Genomic DNA, 19,405 nt, shown 5'->3' on the forward strand with positions numbered 1-19,405 from the left:
ACATTCCAGGGGCAGCCTCCCCGAGCTCCTCCCCACCTCTTACCCACCAACAGCTGCATCATCACCTGTCTATTCCATTCCTGATTATCTCCATATCCTTCACAGGTTCTCACCTTTACTGATCCCATGAGCCGGTTGTAACAGTTCTCCAGGAACTCAGAGCAGAAGTCTCTGAGGAAGAGCCTCACATTGAGGGCAGAACGGCGCTGAATGGACAGCTCTCGGGCGGCCTGGCGACGTTTAGGCACTTTTTTCGGCTGCTTTCCCAAATCTGAACTGTAGTTTCGTAGCTGGGTGTGTCGGTTAGGGGATTAGAATTACTCCTAACTACCACCTTCCCCTTGCAGCTCTCGTCAATTTTCTCAGAAGAAACTAATTTTTGTTTTTGTTTTGAGACGAGAACTTGCTCTGTCACCCAGGCTGGAGTGCAATGATTGAACTCCTGGCCTCAAACAATCCTCCCACCTCAGCCTCCCGAGTAGTTAGGACCACAAGCGGGTGCCACCATGCTCAGTTAGTTTTTTTTACTTGTTGTAGGGACAGGGTTTTGCCATGTTGCCCAGGCTGGTCTTGAACTCCTGGGCTCAAGCAATCCTCCTTCCTTGGCGGATTACAGGTATAAGCCATTGTACCCAACCTTTAATTTTTTTTTTTTTTTTTTTTTTTTTTTTAGAGACAGGGTCTTGCCATGTTGCCCAGTCTGATCTTGAACTTCTGGGCTCAAGCAATCCTCCTGCCTCAGTCTCCCAAAGTGCTGGGACCACAAGTGTGAGCCATCAGGCCCAGCCAAGAACTCAAGATGATTACCCTGCTTAAGCTATGCAACTCCACATGTTCCCACTCCAGATGTAAGAATACTCACATTGTGAAGGCCTTTGTGAAAGATGAGGTCCCTCTCCCCAATGGATTTCAACCCCTGGACAATATACGAGCCCCCAAATCGAGAATGTCTGCAGAAGAAACAAAAAGGTCCAAAGTGATTCTTCAGTTCTCTGGAAACTTTATCTCCATTCTCTATCATCAGCACCTTGGAGCAAATTAAAACTACAAAATGTTGGTCGGGCACGGTGGCTCACACCTATAATCCCAGCATTTGGGAGGCCGAGGCAGGAGATCACCTGAGGTCAGGAGTTTGAGACCAGCCTGGCCAACATGGTGAAACCCGGACTCTACTATAAATACAAAAATTAGCCTGGCATGATGGCAGGCGCCTGTAGTTCCAGCTACTGGGGAGGCTGAGGCAGAAGAATCGCTCGAACCCAGGAGGCAGAGGTTGCAAGGAGCAGAGATCGTGCCAGTGCACTCCAGCCTGGGTGACAAGAGTAAAACTGTGTCTCAAAAAAAAAATAAATAAATAAACTAAAATGTTACTCAATCACCCCACCTTAGAATTTGTCTCCGATGCCCTCAGTATTCCATGATGTAGGAACAAGAACCTGCCTCTCTGCCACTCACCTGTTGCCTCGCTGGAGGGCTCGAGTCTTCTTTTCTGCCATCTCTCGCTGGCGCAACACCTCCAGTTCTGCAACATCTGCACTCCGCTCCTGAGCTAAGCGTCCCTGCCCTATTCCCGCCAGCTGCTCGGGGTTCTAGATTGGAACAAAGAGGGAAGAATCAAGAGGATAGTCATTCCTTATCCTGAGTTCACGCCTACTGGGCATGCAAAGAGTGAACAAAATAGAACCCCATTAATGGGGCACTGTGCTGTCGTTCTCCCTTATCTGAGGGGGGATATGTTCCAAGACCCCCACTGGATGCCTGAAACTGCAGACAGTACTAAAAAATATATATGTATACATTCGTGTATATATATATATGTATGTGTATACACATATACATAGAACATGTATGTTCTGTTTTATAGAATGTATATATGTTCTATATACATACGTTATCAGAAAAAATAGAACATGTATACATATATATACACACACGTTCTATTATGTTTTTTCAAACTGATAACCAAGATGGCTAGTACGTGACTAACAGGCGGGTATACAGTGTGGATATGCTGGGCAGAGGGATGATTCACATCTTGTTCAGGACAGACAGGGACAAAAGATTTCATTACACTACTCAGAACAATGTACAAGTTTAAAACTTCTAAAATGTTTGTTTCTGAAATTTTCCACTTAATGTTTTCAGACCACGGTTGACTGTAACTGAAATCAAGGAAAGTAAAACAATGAATAAGGGGATACTACATGTACTCAAGACATGGGTACTCCCGCTGTCACCTGCCTTCCCCAAATAATGTAGCCGTTATCACAAGAGCAATTCTGGCTGTATAGCAGAAAAGTACATGGGTGGAGGGGACTAGGACAATAGGCCAGGGTCTCACCTGGTCACGAAACATAAGGGAGACAATCTCTAGCACATGTAGGCTCCATTGCTGCTCAGCAGATGAGCTGGCCAGAAAGAGGAGCAGGTCGTCCAGGCCACTGAGGTGAATCGCCCAGAGAAGCTGGTCATGGATGCTGGCGTCATCATCAATCTTCTGAGCAGTGAATGGTGAGGGTAGAAAGGGAGCTCATTCAATCCCACTGCCCTGCCTTGAAGCTCTCCAACTCATTCTTTGACCAAGCCTCCTCTCCCAGACTTGTCAGAGGACAGAATAGCCCAGAAAGAGCAGCTTGGCCGGGCACGGTGGCTCACGCCTGTAATCCCAGCACTTTGGGAGGCCAAGGCGGACAGATCACGAGGTCAGGAGATTGAGGCCATCCTGGCTAACACAGTGAAACCCTGTCTTTACTAAAAATACAAAAAAAAATTAGCCAGGCATGGTGGCGGGCGCCTATTGTCCCAGCTACTCAGGAAGCAGAGGCTGAGGCAGGAGAATGGCATGAACCCGGGAGGCAGAGCTTGCAGTAACCCGAGATCGTGCCACTGCACTCCAGCCTGGGTGACAGAGCGAGACTCTGTCTCAAAAAAAAAAAAAAAAAAAAAAAAAGGGCAGCTCAACCTAACCATGCACAAGAACACAGAATACCCAAGACACTCACCTTCTCCTGATCAAGGTCAGCTGGGACATGGAGAATATTTCTGACCAGCAGTAGGATCCGCTCAATCAGCAGGTTGTCTTCCTCCTGCCGTTCCTCCCAGCCCTAATCAGAAGAGAGCAAGAGGAAGAGACTCCCTGTGGAAGGCAGGCAGCATGTACCCTGGCTGGAAGACCAGGCACAGAAGAGAAGCAGGATTAAAAAGAGAGTTCAAACAGTAATGAGGTAGCCAGAGACTATGGATCGGACTACCATATCCCCAAGGACTGGGACCATATCTCAGCATCTCCTCCTCCACCCGGAGAAGGTGCAAAGTGCTGTCCCATGGAATCCTGTAAGGTGAAGACTCACCAGCTGCAACAGCTCATACAAGGTTTCACTGAGGACTCCAAAAGCCTTCTCACTGGCAAAGGCCTGTGAAATAGGGAACTGGATCTTAAGTAGCAGTCATCCACTTCTTCACCACTGCCCCATATTCCACCCCAGGGACTCCAAAGGAAAGCCTCACCTCTTTGTAGGCCTGCAAATAAGTTAGCACCTGCAAAAAATGGTGCCGAAAGCTGGGTTCCTTAGGCAGACTGCCAAAACAGAGCAAGGCTGGTTGTGTCAAGTTCACCATCAGTCTGGGAGACAATGAAGGAGAGATAAGTTGTTAAGTTTCCTTACCAGCTCAAACGCCAGACCTATCAGTTCAAACAGCAAAGGCTGGCAGGTGGCGAAAGTTTAAAAGCTAGGGAGGCAACCTGATAACAGCATCAAAGAGAGGCTTGTCCTGGCGGTGCTGGGTGAGGATGGGCAGAAGGTCGCTCTGTAGGATCTGGGCTGCCCCCAGTTGCTGCCGCACATCTCGTGTCTCATCCTCATGCCTCAAATAGCGGATCAGATCCTTCACACTCTCTTCAGAGACAGAACAAAACATGCATGTGGAACCTTGGAAGCAGCTCCATCCAGACCCACATGATTTTCACACCCATGGTTTGAGAAATTCAACAGACCTCCTTAATTCAAGCAAATTTTTTTCCTGTTTCCTCAAAAAGGTACTTACCTAAGCAATCTGGTTCCTTGTGGTAAGTGTCTCCCTCCAAGTACCCAAGGGCACTACATGTGGCTAGAAGTTCACAGTTCATCATGTGCAAGTCCATACATCAGTGGACCAACCAATAGAGAAGGAAGTGGAGAAACAGGAGACAGAAATGACGAGGCCTGCAGAGATAGAGAAAGATTAAAAATGTAAGTTCCTCTCCATGAAAAGAAGATAGGAACAGGAGAAGGCCCTAATGCTCAGAATATTCTGAACAAGATCCTCAAATGTTTGACTTTTGTCACGACCAAAAGTTCTGCTCTCAGTCCCAAGGAAAGTTTTAAATTATGGCTTCTACCTGATCAAAACCAAAGAGGCTCCAGCCTATGAATTAAGCACCTGCCCTGGCCAGACACGGTGACTCACTCCTGTAATCCCAGCACTTTTGGAGGCTGAGGTGGGCAGATCACCTGAGGTTGGGAGTTTGAGACCAGCCTGACCAACATGGAGAAACCCTGTCTCTACTAAAAATACAAAATTAGCCAGGCGTGGTGGCGCATGCCTATAATCCTAGCCACTTGGAAGGCTGAGGCAGGAGAATCGCTTGAATCCAGGAGGCAGAAGTTGCGGTGAGCCGAGATCATGCCACTGCACTCTGGCCTGGGCAGCAGAGAGAGACTCTGTCTCAAAATAAATAAATAAATAAAATTGTTAGACCCTGGCGGGGCACAGTGGCTCATGCCTATAATCTCAGCACTTTAGGCGGCCAAGACATGATGATCATTTGTCCCAGTGTTCAAGATTAGCCTGGGCAACATTGTGAGACCCCATCTGTACAAAAGCCAAGTGTTGTGGCACACACCTGTAGTCCTCCTACTCAGGAGGCTGGGGCGAGAGAATTACTTGAGCCTAGGTGTTCGAGGTTGCAATGAGGTATGATTGCACCACTACATTCCAGCCTGGTCTACAGAGTCTCTGGAAAAAATAAATTGCTCAAACCTTGTCACCCTCCACTTTCTGTGGCTCTTCCATGCAGACACAGCTCTGATGCACCACAGGAATTAAAAAACCGAGCTCTGGCCATACAGTGATTCCACCAGGGATCTAATACATCCCAGGAGCCCTGAGGCTTCTGAGACACTGAGAATGTATAGAGAAAAGTCCTTCACTCTCCTCTCCAAAGTTACTCTTAAACCTTGGTAATCTCAGTAGAAATCAGCATCTAACAGAACAGGTGAGGAAAGGGAGTAAATAGAAACTGGTACATTCCCTCTCTCACAAAGGGAGATGACTCTCTCACAAAGAATCATCTCCGTTAAAAAAAAAAGACACAGGGTTTCACTCTGTTGCCCAGGCTGGAGTACAGTGGCATGATCATAGCTCATTGTAACCTCAAATTTCTGGGCTCAAGCAGTCCTCCTGCCTCAGCCTCCTGAGTAGCTATGACTGGGCACGTGCCACCACGCCTGGCCTTTTAAAACATTTTTGTAGGCCAGGTGTGGTGGCTCATGCCTGTAATCTCAGCACTTTGGAAGGCCAAGGCAGGCAGATCACCTGAGGTCAGGAGTGCGAGACCAGCTTGGCCAACATGGTGAAACCCCATCTTCTACTAAAAATACAAAAATTAGCTGGGCGTTGGCTGGGCCCGGTGGCTCACACCTGTAATCCCAGCACTTTGGGAGGCCAAGGCAGGCGGATCACGAGGTCAGGAAATCGAGACCATCCTGGCTAATCACAGTGAAACCCTGTCTCTACTGAAAATACAAAAATTTAGCCGGGTGTCGGTGGCAGATGCCTATAGTCCCAGCTATTCGGGAAGCTGAGGCAGGAGAATGGCGTGAACTCAGGAGGTGGAGCTTGCAGTGAGCCGAGATCGTGCTACTGCGCTCCAGCCTGGACTACAGAGGGAGACTCCGTTAAAAAAAAAAAAAAAATTAGCTGGGCATGGTGGTGGGCATCTGTAATCCCAGCTACTTGGGAGGCTGAGGCAGGAGAATCGCTGGAACCTGGGAAGTGGAGGCTGCAGTGAGCCAAGATTGTGCCACTGCACTCCAGCCTGGGTGACAGAGCAAGCCTCCTCCAAAAAAAAAAAAAAAAAAAAAAAAAAAAAATTGTAGAGATAGGGTCTCACTATGTTGCCCCGGCTGGTCTCAAATTCCTAGCCTTACGCAATCCTCTCATCTTGGCCTCTCCAAGTGTTGAGATTACAGGCATGAGCCACCTCACCCACTCTCATCTACCTTTTGTGAAGCATGTCCCCACTTTTCTTTTAAGAAACAGGATTTCACTCTTACTGAGGCTGGGGTGCAGTGGTGAAATGATAGCTCACTGCAACCTCAAATCCCTGCGTTTAGGCAATTCTTCTGCCTTGACCTGCCAAAGTGTTGGGATTACAAGCCGCTGTGCCTGGCCAAGCCTTGGAACAGGGACCAAATTAAGAAGCAGACACCAGGCCAGGTGCAGTGGTTCACACCTCTAATCCCAAAACTTTGGGAGACCAAGGCGGGAGACTCACTTGAACCCAGGAGTTTGCGAGCAGCCTGGGTAACAGCTTAAGACCCCATCTCTACAAAAAATAAAAAATTGGCCGCCATGGTGGCACATCCCTGTGGTCCTAGCTAATTGAGAGGCTGAGGTGGGACAACTGCTCGAGCCCAGGAGGTTGAGGTTGCAGTGAGCTGTGATCACACTGTACTTCAGCCTGGGTGACTGTGAGACCTTGGAAAAAAAAAAAGAAGAAAAGAAAAGAAAGACCCCTAAACTCTCATCAGATAATCAAGTAGGCACAGATCTACAATCCTGCACATTTCAGAACTTGACACTATAATAACAGATACACATACACAAACACATTGCTTTTTTCTTTTGAGACACAGTCTTGCTCTGTAGAGTGGCACAATCTTGGCTCACTGCAAACTCCGCCTCTTGGGTTCAAGAGATTATCCTCGGCCGGGCGTGGTGGCTCAAGCCTGTAATCCCAGCACTTTGGGAGGCCGAGACGGGCGGATCACTAGGTCAGGAGATCGAGACCATCCTGGCTAACACGGTGAAACCCCGTCTCTACTAAAAAATACGAAAAGCTAGCCGGGCAAGGTGGCGGGCGCCTGTAGTCCCAGCTACTCGGGAGGCTGAGGCAGGAGAATGGCGTAAACCCGGGAGGCGGAGCTTGCAGTGAGCTGAGATCCGGCCACTGCACTCCAGCCCGGGGACAGAGCGAGACTCCGTCTCAAAAAAAAAAAAAAAAAAAAAAAAAAAAAAAAGAGATTATCCTCATCAGCCTCCTGAGTAGCTGGGGCTACAGGCACGCCCAGCTAATTTTTGTATTTTTTTTTTTTTTTTGGAGACAGAGTCTTGCTGTCTCCCAGGCTGGAGTGCAATGGCTCAATTTTGGCTCACTGCAAGCTCCGCCTCCTGGGTTCACACCATTCTCCTGCCTCAGCCTCCCAAGCAGCTGGGACTATAGGCGCCCGCCACCATGCCCGGCTAATTTTTTGTATTTTTAGTAGAGACGGGGTTTCACCGTGTTAGCCAGGATGGTCTCGATCTCCTGACCTCGTGATCCGCCCACCTCGGCCTCCCAAAGTGCTGGGATTACAGGCGTGAGCCACCATGCCCAGCCCTAATTTTTGTATTTTTAGTAGACACGGGGTTTCACCATGTTGAGGATGGTCTCGATCTCTTTTTTTTTTTTTTTTTTTTTGAGACAGAGTCTCACTTTATTGCCAGTCTGGAGTGCAGTGGCGTGATCTTGGCTCACTGCAACCTCTGCCTCCTGGGTTCAAGTGATTCTTCTGCCTCAGCCTCCCAAGTAGCTGGGACTACAGGCGCCCGCCACCATGCCCGGCTAATTTTTGTATTTATAGTAGAGATGGGGTTTCACCACGTTGGGCAGGATGGTCTCGATCTCCTGACCTCGTGATCCACCTGCCTTGGCCTCCCAAAGTGCCGAGATTACAGGCGTGAACCACCACACCCAGCCCACATTACATTTTTTACCCTATTACTCCACAAAATCAGGAATAACCATCAATCTTTCCTTTGACACCTTCAGCCACACTGCTCTGTCCTTGGTAGCATCCTCTAAAAAGATCTTTCCTGGCTCACATACCTACCTCTAACCCAACTCCACCCCATTCCTTCACAGAAGATAGGTAGCAGCTTCCAAAGGACGAAACTTTAATGCCTGATGCTCTCTCCCTGCATTTATACAACTGGTCTACTTCTTCAGGTTGCTAGCTATCCCTCCACCCCTACCCAGTGTTATCCAATTTCTAACTGCTCAGCCCAGCCATAAATTGAGCCAGTAAAACACTCACTGAGTGAGCAGAAGAACTGAAAGGAGACTTCCTTTTGTCATCCTTTCTCAGGCACCTGCAGACCCTGAAACCTGGGCTCCAGTGAGGTAGGTTCAGTGTATAAAATCCCTGACTCTCTGCAAAGATACATCCAGCTTTTTTAGAAAGACTACTGTGTGTATGTGCACCTAAGCATGCCCATACACACACACACAAACACACACACACACACACACACACACGTTGAAGGGCTTCCCTGTGTCCTCTCTCCAAGGAAGCTGACAAAAATAGACAACAGAGCTATAAACATGCTGCGTCAGCACATACTCTTCAAAAGGAGGCACAAAATCATACTTTGGCACTAAAAGGTACAAAATGATAAAGTCTTCTAATAGCAGAGACAAAGCCATATCTGGGAAGGCTCCCAGACAGATAACCTCACACAGTCCTGCCTGCTACCCTCCCCCTTTATCTTGGTTCCTCCAGAGCAGACCAATCTAAAATTCAGTATTTGTAAAAATGGCCACAACAGAGGACCCAAGCCTCTATCTTCAACATACCACTTTACCTGAAAGACAAAAATAAGAGGCTGTAACAGCCATCCCTGCTGGCTACCAAAATAAAAGGGAGGAGAGGCTGGGTGCAGTGGCTCACCCCTGTCATCCCAGCACTTTGGGAGGCCAAGGCAGGTGGATCATCTGAGGTCAGGAGTTCGAGACCAGCCTGGCCAATATGGTGAAACCCCATCTCTACTGAAAATACAAAAATTAGCGGGGCATGGTGGCAGGCGCCTGTAATCCCTGCTATCCGGGAGGCTGAGGCACGTGAATTGCTTGAACCGGGGAGGTAGAGGTTGCAGTGAACTGAGATGGCACCACTGCCCTATAGCCTGGGTGACACAGCAAGATTTCGTCTCAAAAAAAAAAAAAAAAAAAAAAAAAAAGGAGGAGGAGAAAGGAGATAGGAAAGAAGAAGGGGTCCTGGCAGATACCAGAAAAGAAGAGGTAACGGAAGAGACTCAGGACTTCCAGTTCTAATCCTTCTGCAGTTTTGACAAAACCAGGCTGTGGAGCAACACGCAAAGCAGAGGAAAAATGGGTTAGACAATCTATTGTAAGCTCTCAGATCAGGGCTCACAAGGCAAGCCTGCAGCCTTGGGCCCACATTCACTGGAACTGGAATAAGAGTTTTCAACAGGAATTCCAGCTCTCCCTGGTGAAAACAACTATTTTAAAACTCGGCCGGGCATGATGTCTCATGCCTGTAATCCCAGCACTTTGGGAGGCTGAGGCGGGTTGATTGCTTGAGTCTAGGAGCTGGAGACCAGCCTGGACAACATGTCAAAACCCCGTCTCTACTAAAAATACAAAAAAGAAAAAAAAGAAACCCCGTCTCTACCAAAAAAAAAAAAGAAAAGAAAATTTGCTGGATGTGGTGGTGTGTGCCTATAGTCCCTGCTACTCTGAGGCTGAGGCTGAGGCAGGAGGATTGCTTGAGCCCGGAGGCAGGGGTTGCGGTGAGCCAAGATTGAGCCACCACACTTCGGCCTAGGCGACAGAGTGAGATTCTGTCTCAAAAAAAAAAAAAAAAAAAATCAGCCTGGGCATGGCAGCTCATAACCTGTAACCCCAGCACTTTGGGAGGCCAAGGCAGGAGGATCACTTGAGCCCAGGAGTTTAAGACCAGACTGGGCAAAAAAGTGAGACCCCCATCTCTACAAAACATTTTTTTTAAAAAACAGAGTCTCACTCTGTCACAGGTTGTAGTGCAGTGGCGCAATCTCGGCTCACTGCAACCTCCACCTCCTGGGCTCAAACGATTCTCCTGCCTCAGCCTCCTGAGTAGCTGGGACTACAGGCATGAGCCACCAGGCCTGGCTAATTTTTGTATTTTTAGTAGAGACCAGGTTTTGCCACGTTGGCCAGGTGAGTCTCGAACTCCTGACCTCAAGTGATCCACCCACCTCGGCCTCCCAAAGTGCTGGGATTACAGGCGTGAACCACAGTGTCCGGCCACTACCAAAAATATGTTTTTGTAATTAGCCAGGTGTGGTGGCGCATGTCTGTGGTCCCAGCTACTCAGGAGGATCACTTGAGTCTGGGAGGTTAAGGCTGCAGTAAGCCATGATCGTGCCATTGCGCTGCAGCCTGGACAAAACAGTGAGACCCTGCCTCAAAAAAAAAAAAAAAAAAAATCAGCCTTGTACTTGGCTTGGTTGCCCCCTCTAGCTGTTGGTCGCCCTACCCAGGAACACAAACATACATGTTTCCAGACACAGAGCACACCCAATGGTCTCCAAACACGCACTCAGTTTATTATTCCTCCATGTGGGAGGTCTACCCTCCTTTACAAAAGTTCTAAGCCTATCTGACCTTCAAGATCAAGCTCAAGGCCGGGCGTGGTGGCTCAAGGCCGGGCGTGGTGGCTCACGCCTGTAATCCCAGCACTTTGGGAGGCCGAGGTGGGTAGATCACCTTACGTCAGGAGTTCAAGACCAGCCGGACCAACATGGTGAAACCCTGTCTCTACTAAAAATACAAAAATTAGCTGGGCATGGTGGTATGCGCCTGTAGTCGCAGCTACTTGAGAGGCTGAGGCAGAATTGCTTGAACCTGGGAGGGAGAGGTTGCAGTAGGCTGAGATAGCACCACCGCACTCTAGCCTGGGCCATAGAGCAAGACTCCATCTCAAAAAATAAATAAAAATAAAGAGTTGAGTCGGTAGAAAGGAATATTTAACATCAATGTAAGTTAGTTAAGGAAGTCTGCTAACCACTGTGTCACTGGTGCTATGCCAGAATCAAGTTATGAGAGCAAGCCATAACATACTGGGTCCAAGTGATCTGTTTAGCAAGATGGATGGGCTGCGGACATGGCTGTCTCCAGGCTCCTCAGGAAGGAATTTAGAACACCGAACAGTGGTCAGAATTCAGTAAGAATACATTATCCTTATTTTCTCATTTCACTTCAGATGGATGGAAATGTTATCATATACTAGTGTTCTTCTAGCATTTAGAAATCATTGATTTGTATAATAAAAACCGTAAACCAGTCCAACAAAAGGAAAGCTCCAGCTGCAGGGCTTCATTTTGTTTTGCTCATTGCTGCATTCTCCAGTGCCTAGAATAGAGCTTGGCATATAGCGAGCGTGCAATTTTTTTTTTTTTGAGACGGAGTCCAGCTCTGTTGCCCAGGCTGGAGTGTAGTGGCGCGATCTCGGCTCACTGCAACCTCCGCCTCCCAGGTTTAAGTGATTCTTTTGCCTCAGCCTCCTGAATGGCTGGAATTACAGCCACACGCCACCACACCTGGCTAATTTTGTATTTTTAGTAGAGATGGGGTTTCACCATATTGGCCAGGTCTTGAACTCCTGACCTCAGGTGATCCGCCCACCTTGGCTTCCCAAAATGCTGGGATTACAGGCGTGAGCCCCCTCACCCGGCCAAGCATGCAATAAATCTTTGCTGAATTTTGACTCAACAGATTATCCTGGGTCATACCCTTTGAAACAGTAAACTCATTTCAGAAAACAGAACCCAAGAAAATAATTCACGAAAGAAAGGAAATCATTTGTACAAAACCAAAAATAGTAATATCTTTTCCTAGTGCACTCGAGTTTACAAAATGATTTTATAGCTTTTTTTTTTGAGACAGGGTCTCACTCTGGCACCCAGGCTGGCACCCAGGAGTGCAGTGGTACAATCATGGCTCACTGTAACTGAAGCGGCACAATAGGGAAAATGAGGCAGGATAATAGTAAAGGGAATTCAAAGTTGGATAAAGGGCAGAATTAGTAAGAACATGAGAGCTGAAGCAAGGTGAAGGGGTAGGTGAGCAAGAAGCAAGATAAGAGGCAGAAGTTAAGCAGGCCAAAATAAAAAGTAAGAGAAGCAAGCAAGAACCCCTGGCCGGCAGGATCTAGACCAAACCAGCAAGGGGCAGTTCTTCGGGGCAAGGCATATGCATCAAAGAGAAAAACCTGTCCTTATCATACCCCGTATGATAATCATCTCATCAAAACTCACGCATATGGACTGAATATCATGCACGTACTTAAAATTATGGGATGGAGGCAGCAGGCAAGCACTAAGCAACACACCCATCAGTCAAAAAGGCAGACACTGGCTAGAGATTAGGCAGCCAAAAAAACACATAAAAAGACCCAAACTACACCAAACTATGCTGATCTCATTTTGCAGAGGTCAGTCTGCTCTCTCACTCCCAAAGTGTTAATACTGGGCTTGATAAACTTTTTTTTTTTTTTTTCTGAGATGGAGTTTCACTCTGTCACCCAGCCTGGGGTGCAGTGGCACGATCTTGACTCACTGGAACCTCCAGCTCCCTCCCAGGTTCAAGCGATTCTCCTGCCTCAGCATCCCAAGTAGCTGGGACTACAGGCGCCCACCACTGTGCCTGGGTAATTTTTTTTTTTTTTTTTTTTTTTTTTTTTTTTTTTTTTTTTTTTTTTTTTGAGACGGAGTCTCACGCTGTTGCCCAGGCTGGAGTGCAGTGGCGCGATCTCGGCTCACTGCAAGCTCCGCCTCCCGGGTTCCCGCCATTCTCCTGCCTCAGCCTCCTGAGTAGCTGGGACTACAGGCGCCCGCCACCGCGCCCGGCTAATTTTTTGTATTTTTAGTAGAGACGGGGTTTCACTGTGGTCTCGATCTCCTGACCTTGTGATCCACCCGCCTCGGCCTCCCAAAGTGCTGGGATTACAGGCTTGAGCCACCGCGCCCGGCCGTGCCTGGGTAATTTTTGTATTTTTAGTAAAGATGGGGTTTCACCATGTTGGGCAGTCTGGTCTCGAACTCCTGACCACAAGTGATCTACCTGCCTCGGCCTCCCAAAGTGCTGGGATTACAGGTATGAGCCACTGCACCTGGCCCCAGCTAATTTTTTAATTTTTTGTAGAGACTGGGTTTGGCCATGTGGCCCAGGCTGATCAACTCATGAGCTCAAGAGATCTGCCTGCCTAGGCCTCCCAAAGTGCTGGCATTCCAGGCTACATGAGCCACAGTGCCCAGCAGGCCTTCATAGCTTTAAATACTTTGAACATACAAGTCCTCAGTGATAGGTACAATCATCTCCATATTACAAATCAAGAAAAACAGGATCAGAGAGAATAAACATCCCAATATAATGTTTTTATAAATGAGTTATTTTATTTATTGAGATAGGAGTCTCATTCTGTCATCCAGGCTGGAGTGCAGTGGCACGATCTCCACTCACTGAGGGCTCCACCTCCCCGGCTCAAGTCATCCTCCCACCTCAGCCTCCCGAGTAGCTGGGACCACAGGCATATGCCACCATGCCCAGCTATTTTTTTTTTTGAGACGGAGTTTCACTCTTGTTGCCCAGGCTGGAGTGCAATGGCGTGATCTTGGCTCACCGTAACCTCCACCTCCCAGGTTCAAGCAATTCTCCTGCCTCAGCCTCCCAAGTAGCTGGGATTATAGGCATGCACCATCACACCCCGTTAATTTTGTATTTTTAGTAGAGACGAGGTTTCTCCATGTTGGTCAGACTGATCTCAAACTCCCGACCTCAGGTGATCCACCCGTCTCTGCCTCACAAAATGCAGGGATTACAGGCGTGAGCCACCGTGCCTGGCGTGCCCAGCTAATTTTTTGGTATTTTTGGTAGAGACAGGGTTTCACCATGTTGCCCAGGCTGCTCTGGAACTCCTGACCTCAAGTGATCCTCCTGCCTCCTAACTATGCTAACTCAAATTTGAAAGTCTATATTTAAAAAGGGCACAGCTGGGCTCAGTGGCTCATGCCTGAAATCCCAGTACTTTAGGAGGCCAAGGCGGGAGGATCACTTGAGCCCAGGAGTTTAAGACCAGTTTGGGCAATATACTGAGACCTCATCTCTACAAAAAATTTTAAAAATAAATTATCCAAGTGTGGTGGTGTGTGCTTGTGGTCCCAGCTATTAGAGAAGCTGAGGTGGGAGAATCACTTGAGCCTGGGAGGTGGAGGTTGCAATGGGCTGATATTGCACCACTGCACTCCAGCCAAGATGACAAAGCAAGACTCTGTGTCAAAAAAAAAAAAAAAAAAAAGAGGAATGGAATACTGACTGATACATACCACGAAGCAGATGAAACCTGAAAACATGTTCAGTTAAAGAAGCCAAACACAGCCAGGTGCAGTGGCTCACACCTGTAATCCCAGCACTTTGGGAGGCCAAGGTAGGTAGATCACCCTGAGGCCAGGAGTTTGAGACCAGCCTGGCCAACATGGTGAAACCCCGTCTCTACGAAAAATACAAAAAAATTAGCTGGGCGTGGTGGTGGGCGCCTGTAATCCCAGCTACTCGGGAGGCTGAGGCAGGAGAATCGCTTGAACCCAGGAGGCAGAGGTTGCAGTGAGCCCAAATCGCGCCACTGCACTCCAGCCTGGGCAACAAGAGAGAAAACTCCACCTCAAAAAAAAAAAAAAAGAAGAAGTCAAACACAAAAGGTCATATATTGTATGATGGTATTTATATGAAATGTCCAGAATAGGCAAATGCAATAGGCTGATATGGGCACAGTGGCTCACACCTGTAATCCCAGCACTTTAGGAGGCTGAGGTGGGCAGAAATGGTTGTATAACTCTCTGAATATACTAAAAATCACAGAATTGTACAGGGGTTTTCTTGTTTTTGTTTTTGTTTTGAGACAGGGTCTCACTCTGTTGACCAGCCCAGGCTGGAGTACAGATCAATCATGGCTCACTATAGCCTCAATTCCTTGGCGCAAGCAATCCTCCCACCTCAGCCTCCCAAGTAGCTGGGACCACAGGTGTTCAATACCACACCTGGCTAAGTTTTTAATTTTGTGTAGAGCCGGTACCTCCCTATGTTGCCCACACTGGTCTCAAACTCCTGGCTGGCCTCAAGCAATCCTCCAGCCTTGGCCTCCGAAAGTGCTGAGATTACAGGTATGAGCCACCACACCTAACCTGAACTGTACATTTTAAAAGGGTGAATTTTACAGTATATGAATTATATCTCAAACAGCTGTTATAAACACTCCACACAATTACTATACACATTCTGTTTCTACCATTTTAACACCAAAAAAAACTATAGACAAAAATCTCAGGATAAAATACTGTCCTTTAAATTTAATAAATATGACTTCATGAAAAAAATTCATTACATTGACTTTATTTTCACATTTCATCATAGACCAGGTGAGAATTTTGTCAAACACCATAGAGTCAGTGGATCTGGACATTTAAAAGGGATGTTAGTTACTTTTCCTACTAAGTATTAAGCAGTTCAGATGAAGCAATATTCATCTGAAATCAATACTTGGAGGCATTAAAATGCAAGAACCAAAAGAAAACAACAGATAAAATATTAAATGTATTTGCAATTCAAATTAACTTTTTTTTTTTTTTTTTTTTTTTTTTTTTCTGAGACAGAGTCAGAGTCTTGCTCTGTCGCCCAGGCTGGAGTGCAATGGCACGATCTCAGCTCACTGCAACCTCCGCCTCCCAGGTTCAAGCAACTCTTCTGCCTCAGCCTCCTGAATAGCTGGGACTATAGGCGCGTGCCACCATGCCTGGCTAATTTTTGTATTTTTAGTAGAGACGGGGTTTCACCATATTAACCAGGCTGGTCTTGAACTCCTGACCTCATCTTAGAGCAATTTGACAGGCAGTTTACAGTTTTGTTTTGAGACAGGATCTCCCTCTGTCACCCAGGCTGAAGTGCAGTGGCGTAATCTTGGCTCACTGAAACCTCCACCTCCCGGGTTCAAACTATTATAGTGCCTGAGCCTCCCAAGTAGCTGGGATTACAGGCCTGTGCCACCATGCCAGGCTACTTTTTTTGTATTTTGTAGTTGAGATGGGGTTTCACCATGATGCCTAGGCTGCTCTCGAACTCCTGGCCTCAAGTGATCCACCCACCTCGGCCTCCCAAAGTGCTGGGATTACAGGCATGAGCCATTGCACTCAGCCAATGTTTGTTGAATCTAATAATGATAATAATAAAAAGCCTGTATTCTGTATGTCTTTTTAAATGTTATTTTTCTAGTAATTTTATTTTACAGAAGTGCTTTTAGAACACTACTGATCTGCAACAGCTTGAAGGAAAAATCTACCTCGTCCTTTACCAAGACAGTTTGAGAAGCAGTGATATTAAGCACTCTACCCAGTGCTGAGCACAAAGTAAGAACCTCTGGCTGGACATGGTGGCTCACGCCTGTAATTGTAGCACTTTGGGAGGCTGAGGTGGGAGGATCACTTGAGTCCAGGAGTTTGAGACCAGCTGGGTAACATAGGGAAGCCCAGTCTCTACAAAAAATAAAATACAAAAATTAGCCAGGCGTGCTGATGTACACCTTTAGTCCCAGCTACCCAGGAGGCTAAGGCAGGAGGATCACTTGAACCCAGGAGGTCGAGGTTGCAATAAGCTGAAATCGTGCCACTGCACTCCAGCCTGGGTAACAGAGTGAGACCCTGTCTCAAAAGACAAACAAACAAAACAAACAGAAAGAACCCCACAAATATTAATTTCCTCTCCATCTGTCAGACTCTATAGTCAGTTACTACATGCTTAGGGAGAACCTTCCTAGCAAAAAATAGTGTGCAGGTGCAATGGCAGTGCCAAAGAAATTTAAGAAATTTAGTTGCAGAAATAAAACCCACATAATATAGACAAACAATGTAAAAGATAAGGCAGTACAAGCTCTAAATACGTGATACTGAAAAAAACTAAAAATACTCTTTTCAGGTTAAAGTGGTCAAGGAGGTTTTGTCTGAGGAAGCATGATTAGAACTGGGCCTTTGAAAGCTGCATAGGATTAAGGCAGCTGGGAATAGGAGGGGCATTTAAGCAGAGAACTGCCAGTACAAAACCAAAGAGGGAGCCATTATGAATAGATGGGTCCATCAGGAAATCAATGGAAAAGCAGCTGGACCCAGCTTTATGGGAAAAACCTCATCTTTGTCCATCAGTTCAAAGATTTAGAACCTAAGCCAGGGAGCCACTGAAGATTTCTGAGATAGAAAACAAAATGATCAAACCAGGGTCACACATATCCTACTACTGTATCACTATACACATCAGTTTGACCATTTTCCCGTGTGGCCTCCGTCTCTTTTCCTTTCAGCGCACTCTTTTCCTTGCAGCGCACCTGCGGAAGACCATAACCTCAGATCAATGCAACCATCTGCTTCCCAGACTTCAACTCAAATCTAGGCCCAGATGTGCTGGAGAAAACCAAATGACCCTGTATAGTGATACAAGACACATGTATAGCCTGCAACCTGAGCAGCAGCAAATCATTTCAGTATTCTTTTTTTTTTTTTTTTTTTTTTTTGAGACAGAGTCTCGCTCTGTCATCCAGGCTGGAGTGCAGTGGCACGATCTCGGTTCACTGCAACTCTGCCTCCCGGGTTCAAGCAATTCTCCTGCCTCAGCCTCCCGAGTAGCTGGGATTACAGGTGCCCGCCACCACGCCTGGCTAATTTTTGATTTTTAGTAGAGACAGGGTTTCACCATGTTGGCCAGGCTGGTCTGGAACCCCTTACCTTGTGATCCGCCTGCCTCGGTCTCCCAAAATGCTGGGATTACAGGCATGAGCCACTGCGCCCGGTTTCATTTTGGTATTCTTGGTCAGCTTCATTGTCTCTTCCCAAAGAACCGCTATCCCTAACTTTCATCATTTTCCTCAAGCCCCTTCACTCCACTGCTTCCTTGCCTCCCACCTGGTTTATGTGCTCCCTTCCTCTTAGGAACAATTGAGGTTATCAGACATGAACTCTCTCAACTCTCTCCACCCGAGCCTAAAAACATACATATTTCAAACACCCACCCTTAGTTTTTTGCTTCTAATCTAAGCACTCTGTGATCCTCATTAATCACTTCCTGTCCCTTAATTGGTTATTCCTTATTTCCAACCTTCCCTTTATGCTAGCCCTATCCCCATATATTATGAGTTGCTCAAGGGTATTCCATCTTTTTTTTCTTTTGAGATAGTGTCTCAAAAGTGTAGTGATGTGCAGTGGTGTGATCTCAGCTCACTGCAGTCTCAACCCCCCAGGCTCAAGCTATCCTCCCACCCCAGCCACCCAAAGTGCTGGGATTACAGGCATATGCCCCCACACCTGTCCTAGCTCATCTTAAGGGGAAAAAAATCCAACATAAAATAAAACTTTTCCCTTTGACCTCTTATTGGCTGTTCCTCCTCCTACTTAAGTGCTGATTTTCCTTAGGCCTGAATCTTTAGCCTTCTTCCCTTATCACTGTACAAGGCCTGATTGGGCAAACTCACTCTCTCCCACGCACTTCAACTACCATCCAAGCCAGACCCAGCAAATCTGTTTTTCTGGCCCCTCTGAGCTCTTGAGTTGACAATCTCATATATTAAACTAACTGAATAGCATTCTCTACCTTCATGTCTCAAAGATACCTCAACATGTCCAAAGCTGAACTCATCTTCCCAAGTCTGACTCCACTTTGGCTCTCTCAAGGACTGATATTATCTCCCTCAGTGAGGAAGGCTAAGAGTTTCACCTTATTAAAAGAAACCTAGGGCCAGGCGCACTGGCTCACGCCTGTAATCCCAGCACTTTCAGAGGCTGAGGTGGGTGGATCACCTGAGGTTGGGAGTTTGAGACCAGCCTGACCAACATGGAGAAACCCCATCTCTCCTAAAAATACAAAATTAGCTGGGTGTGGTGGCGCATGCCTGTAATCCCAGCTACTTGGGAGGCTGAGGCAGGAGAATCGCTTGAACCCAGGAGACAGAGGTTGTGGTGAGCTGAGATCGCACTATTGCACTCCAGCCTGGGCAACAAGAGAGAAACTCCATCTCAAAAAAAAAAAAAAAGGCTGGGCACGGTGGCTCATGCCTGTAATCCCAGCACTTTGGGAGGCCGAGGAGGGCGGATCACCTGAGGTCAGGAGTTCAAGACTAGCCTGACCAACATGGAGAAACCCTGTCTCTACTAAAAATACAAAATTAGCCAGGTGTAGTGGTGCATGCCTGTAATCCCAGCTACTCAGGAGGCTGAGGCAGGAGACTCGCTTGAACCCGGGAGGCCGAGGTTGCAGTGAGCTGAGATCGCGCCATTGCACTCTAGCTTGGGC

General features: G+C 47.2%; 1 protein-coding gene across 2 annotated transcripts in view; it reads right to left on the reverse strand.

Annotated features, from left to right (window-relative positions):
• The window catches only part of TIMELESS (timeless circadian regulator), a 36,096-nt gene that overhangs the window by 12,969 nt on the left and 3,722 nt on the right, over positions 1–19,405 (reverse strand). The window contains exons 2-10 of one of the 2 annotated variants that reach the window (XM_050747254.1): positions 4,045–4,202; positions 3,743–3,896; positions 3,508–3,622; positions 3,351–3,413; positions 3,003–3,104; positions 2,342–2,497; positions 1,456–1,589; positions 863–950; positions 114–290 (exon numbers count right to left, since the gene is read on the reverse strand). In XM_050747254.1, the coding sequence (XP_050603211.1) occupies positions 114–290; positions 863–950; positions 1,456–1,589; positions 2,342–2,497; positions 3,003–3,104; positions 3,351–3,413; positions 3,508–3,622; positions 3,743–3,896; positions 4,045–4,141 (1,086 nt within the window). In that variant the 5' untranslated portion in view covers positions 4,142–4,202. The remainder of the gene's footprint in view (positions 1–113; positions 291–862; positions 951–1,455; positions 1,590–2,341; positions 2,498–3,002; positions 3,105–3,350; positions 3,414–3,507; positions 3,623–3,742; positions 3,897–4,044; positions 4,203–19,405) is intronic. The other variant, XM_050747255.1, reaches the window with a different exon arrangement.

The sequence above is a fragment of the Macaca thibetana genome, chromosome 11 (assembly GCF_024542745.1).
Source record: "Macaca thibetana thibetana isolate TM-01 chromosome 11, ASM2454274v1, whole genome shotgun sequence".
NCBI classification, from domain to species: domain Eukaryota; kingdom Metazoa; phylum Chordata; class Mammalia; order Primates; family Cercopithecidae; genus Macaca; species Macaca thibetana.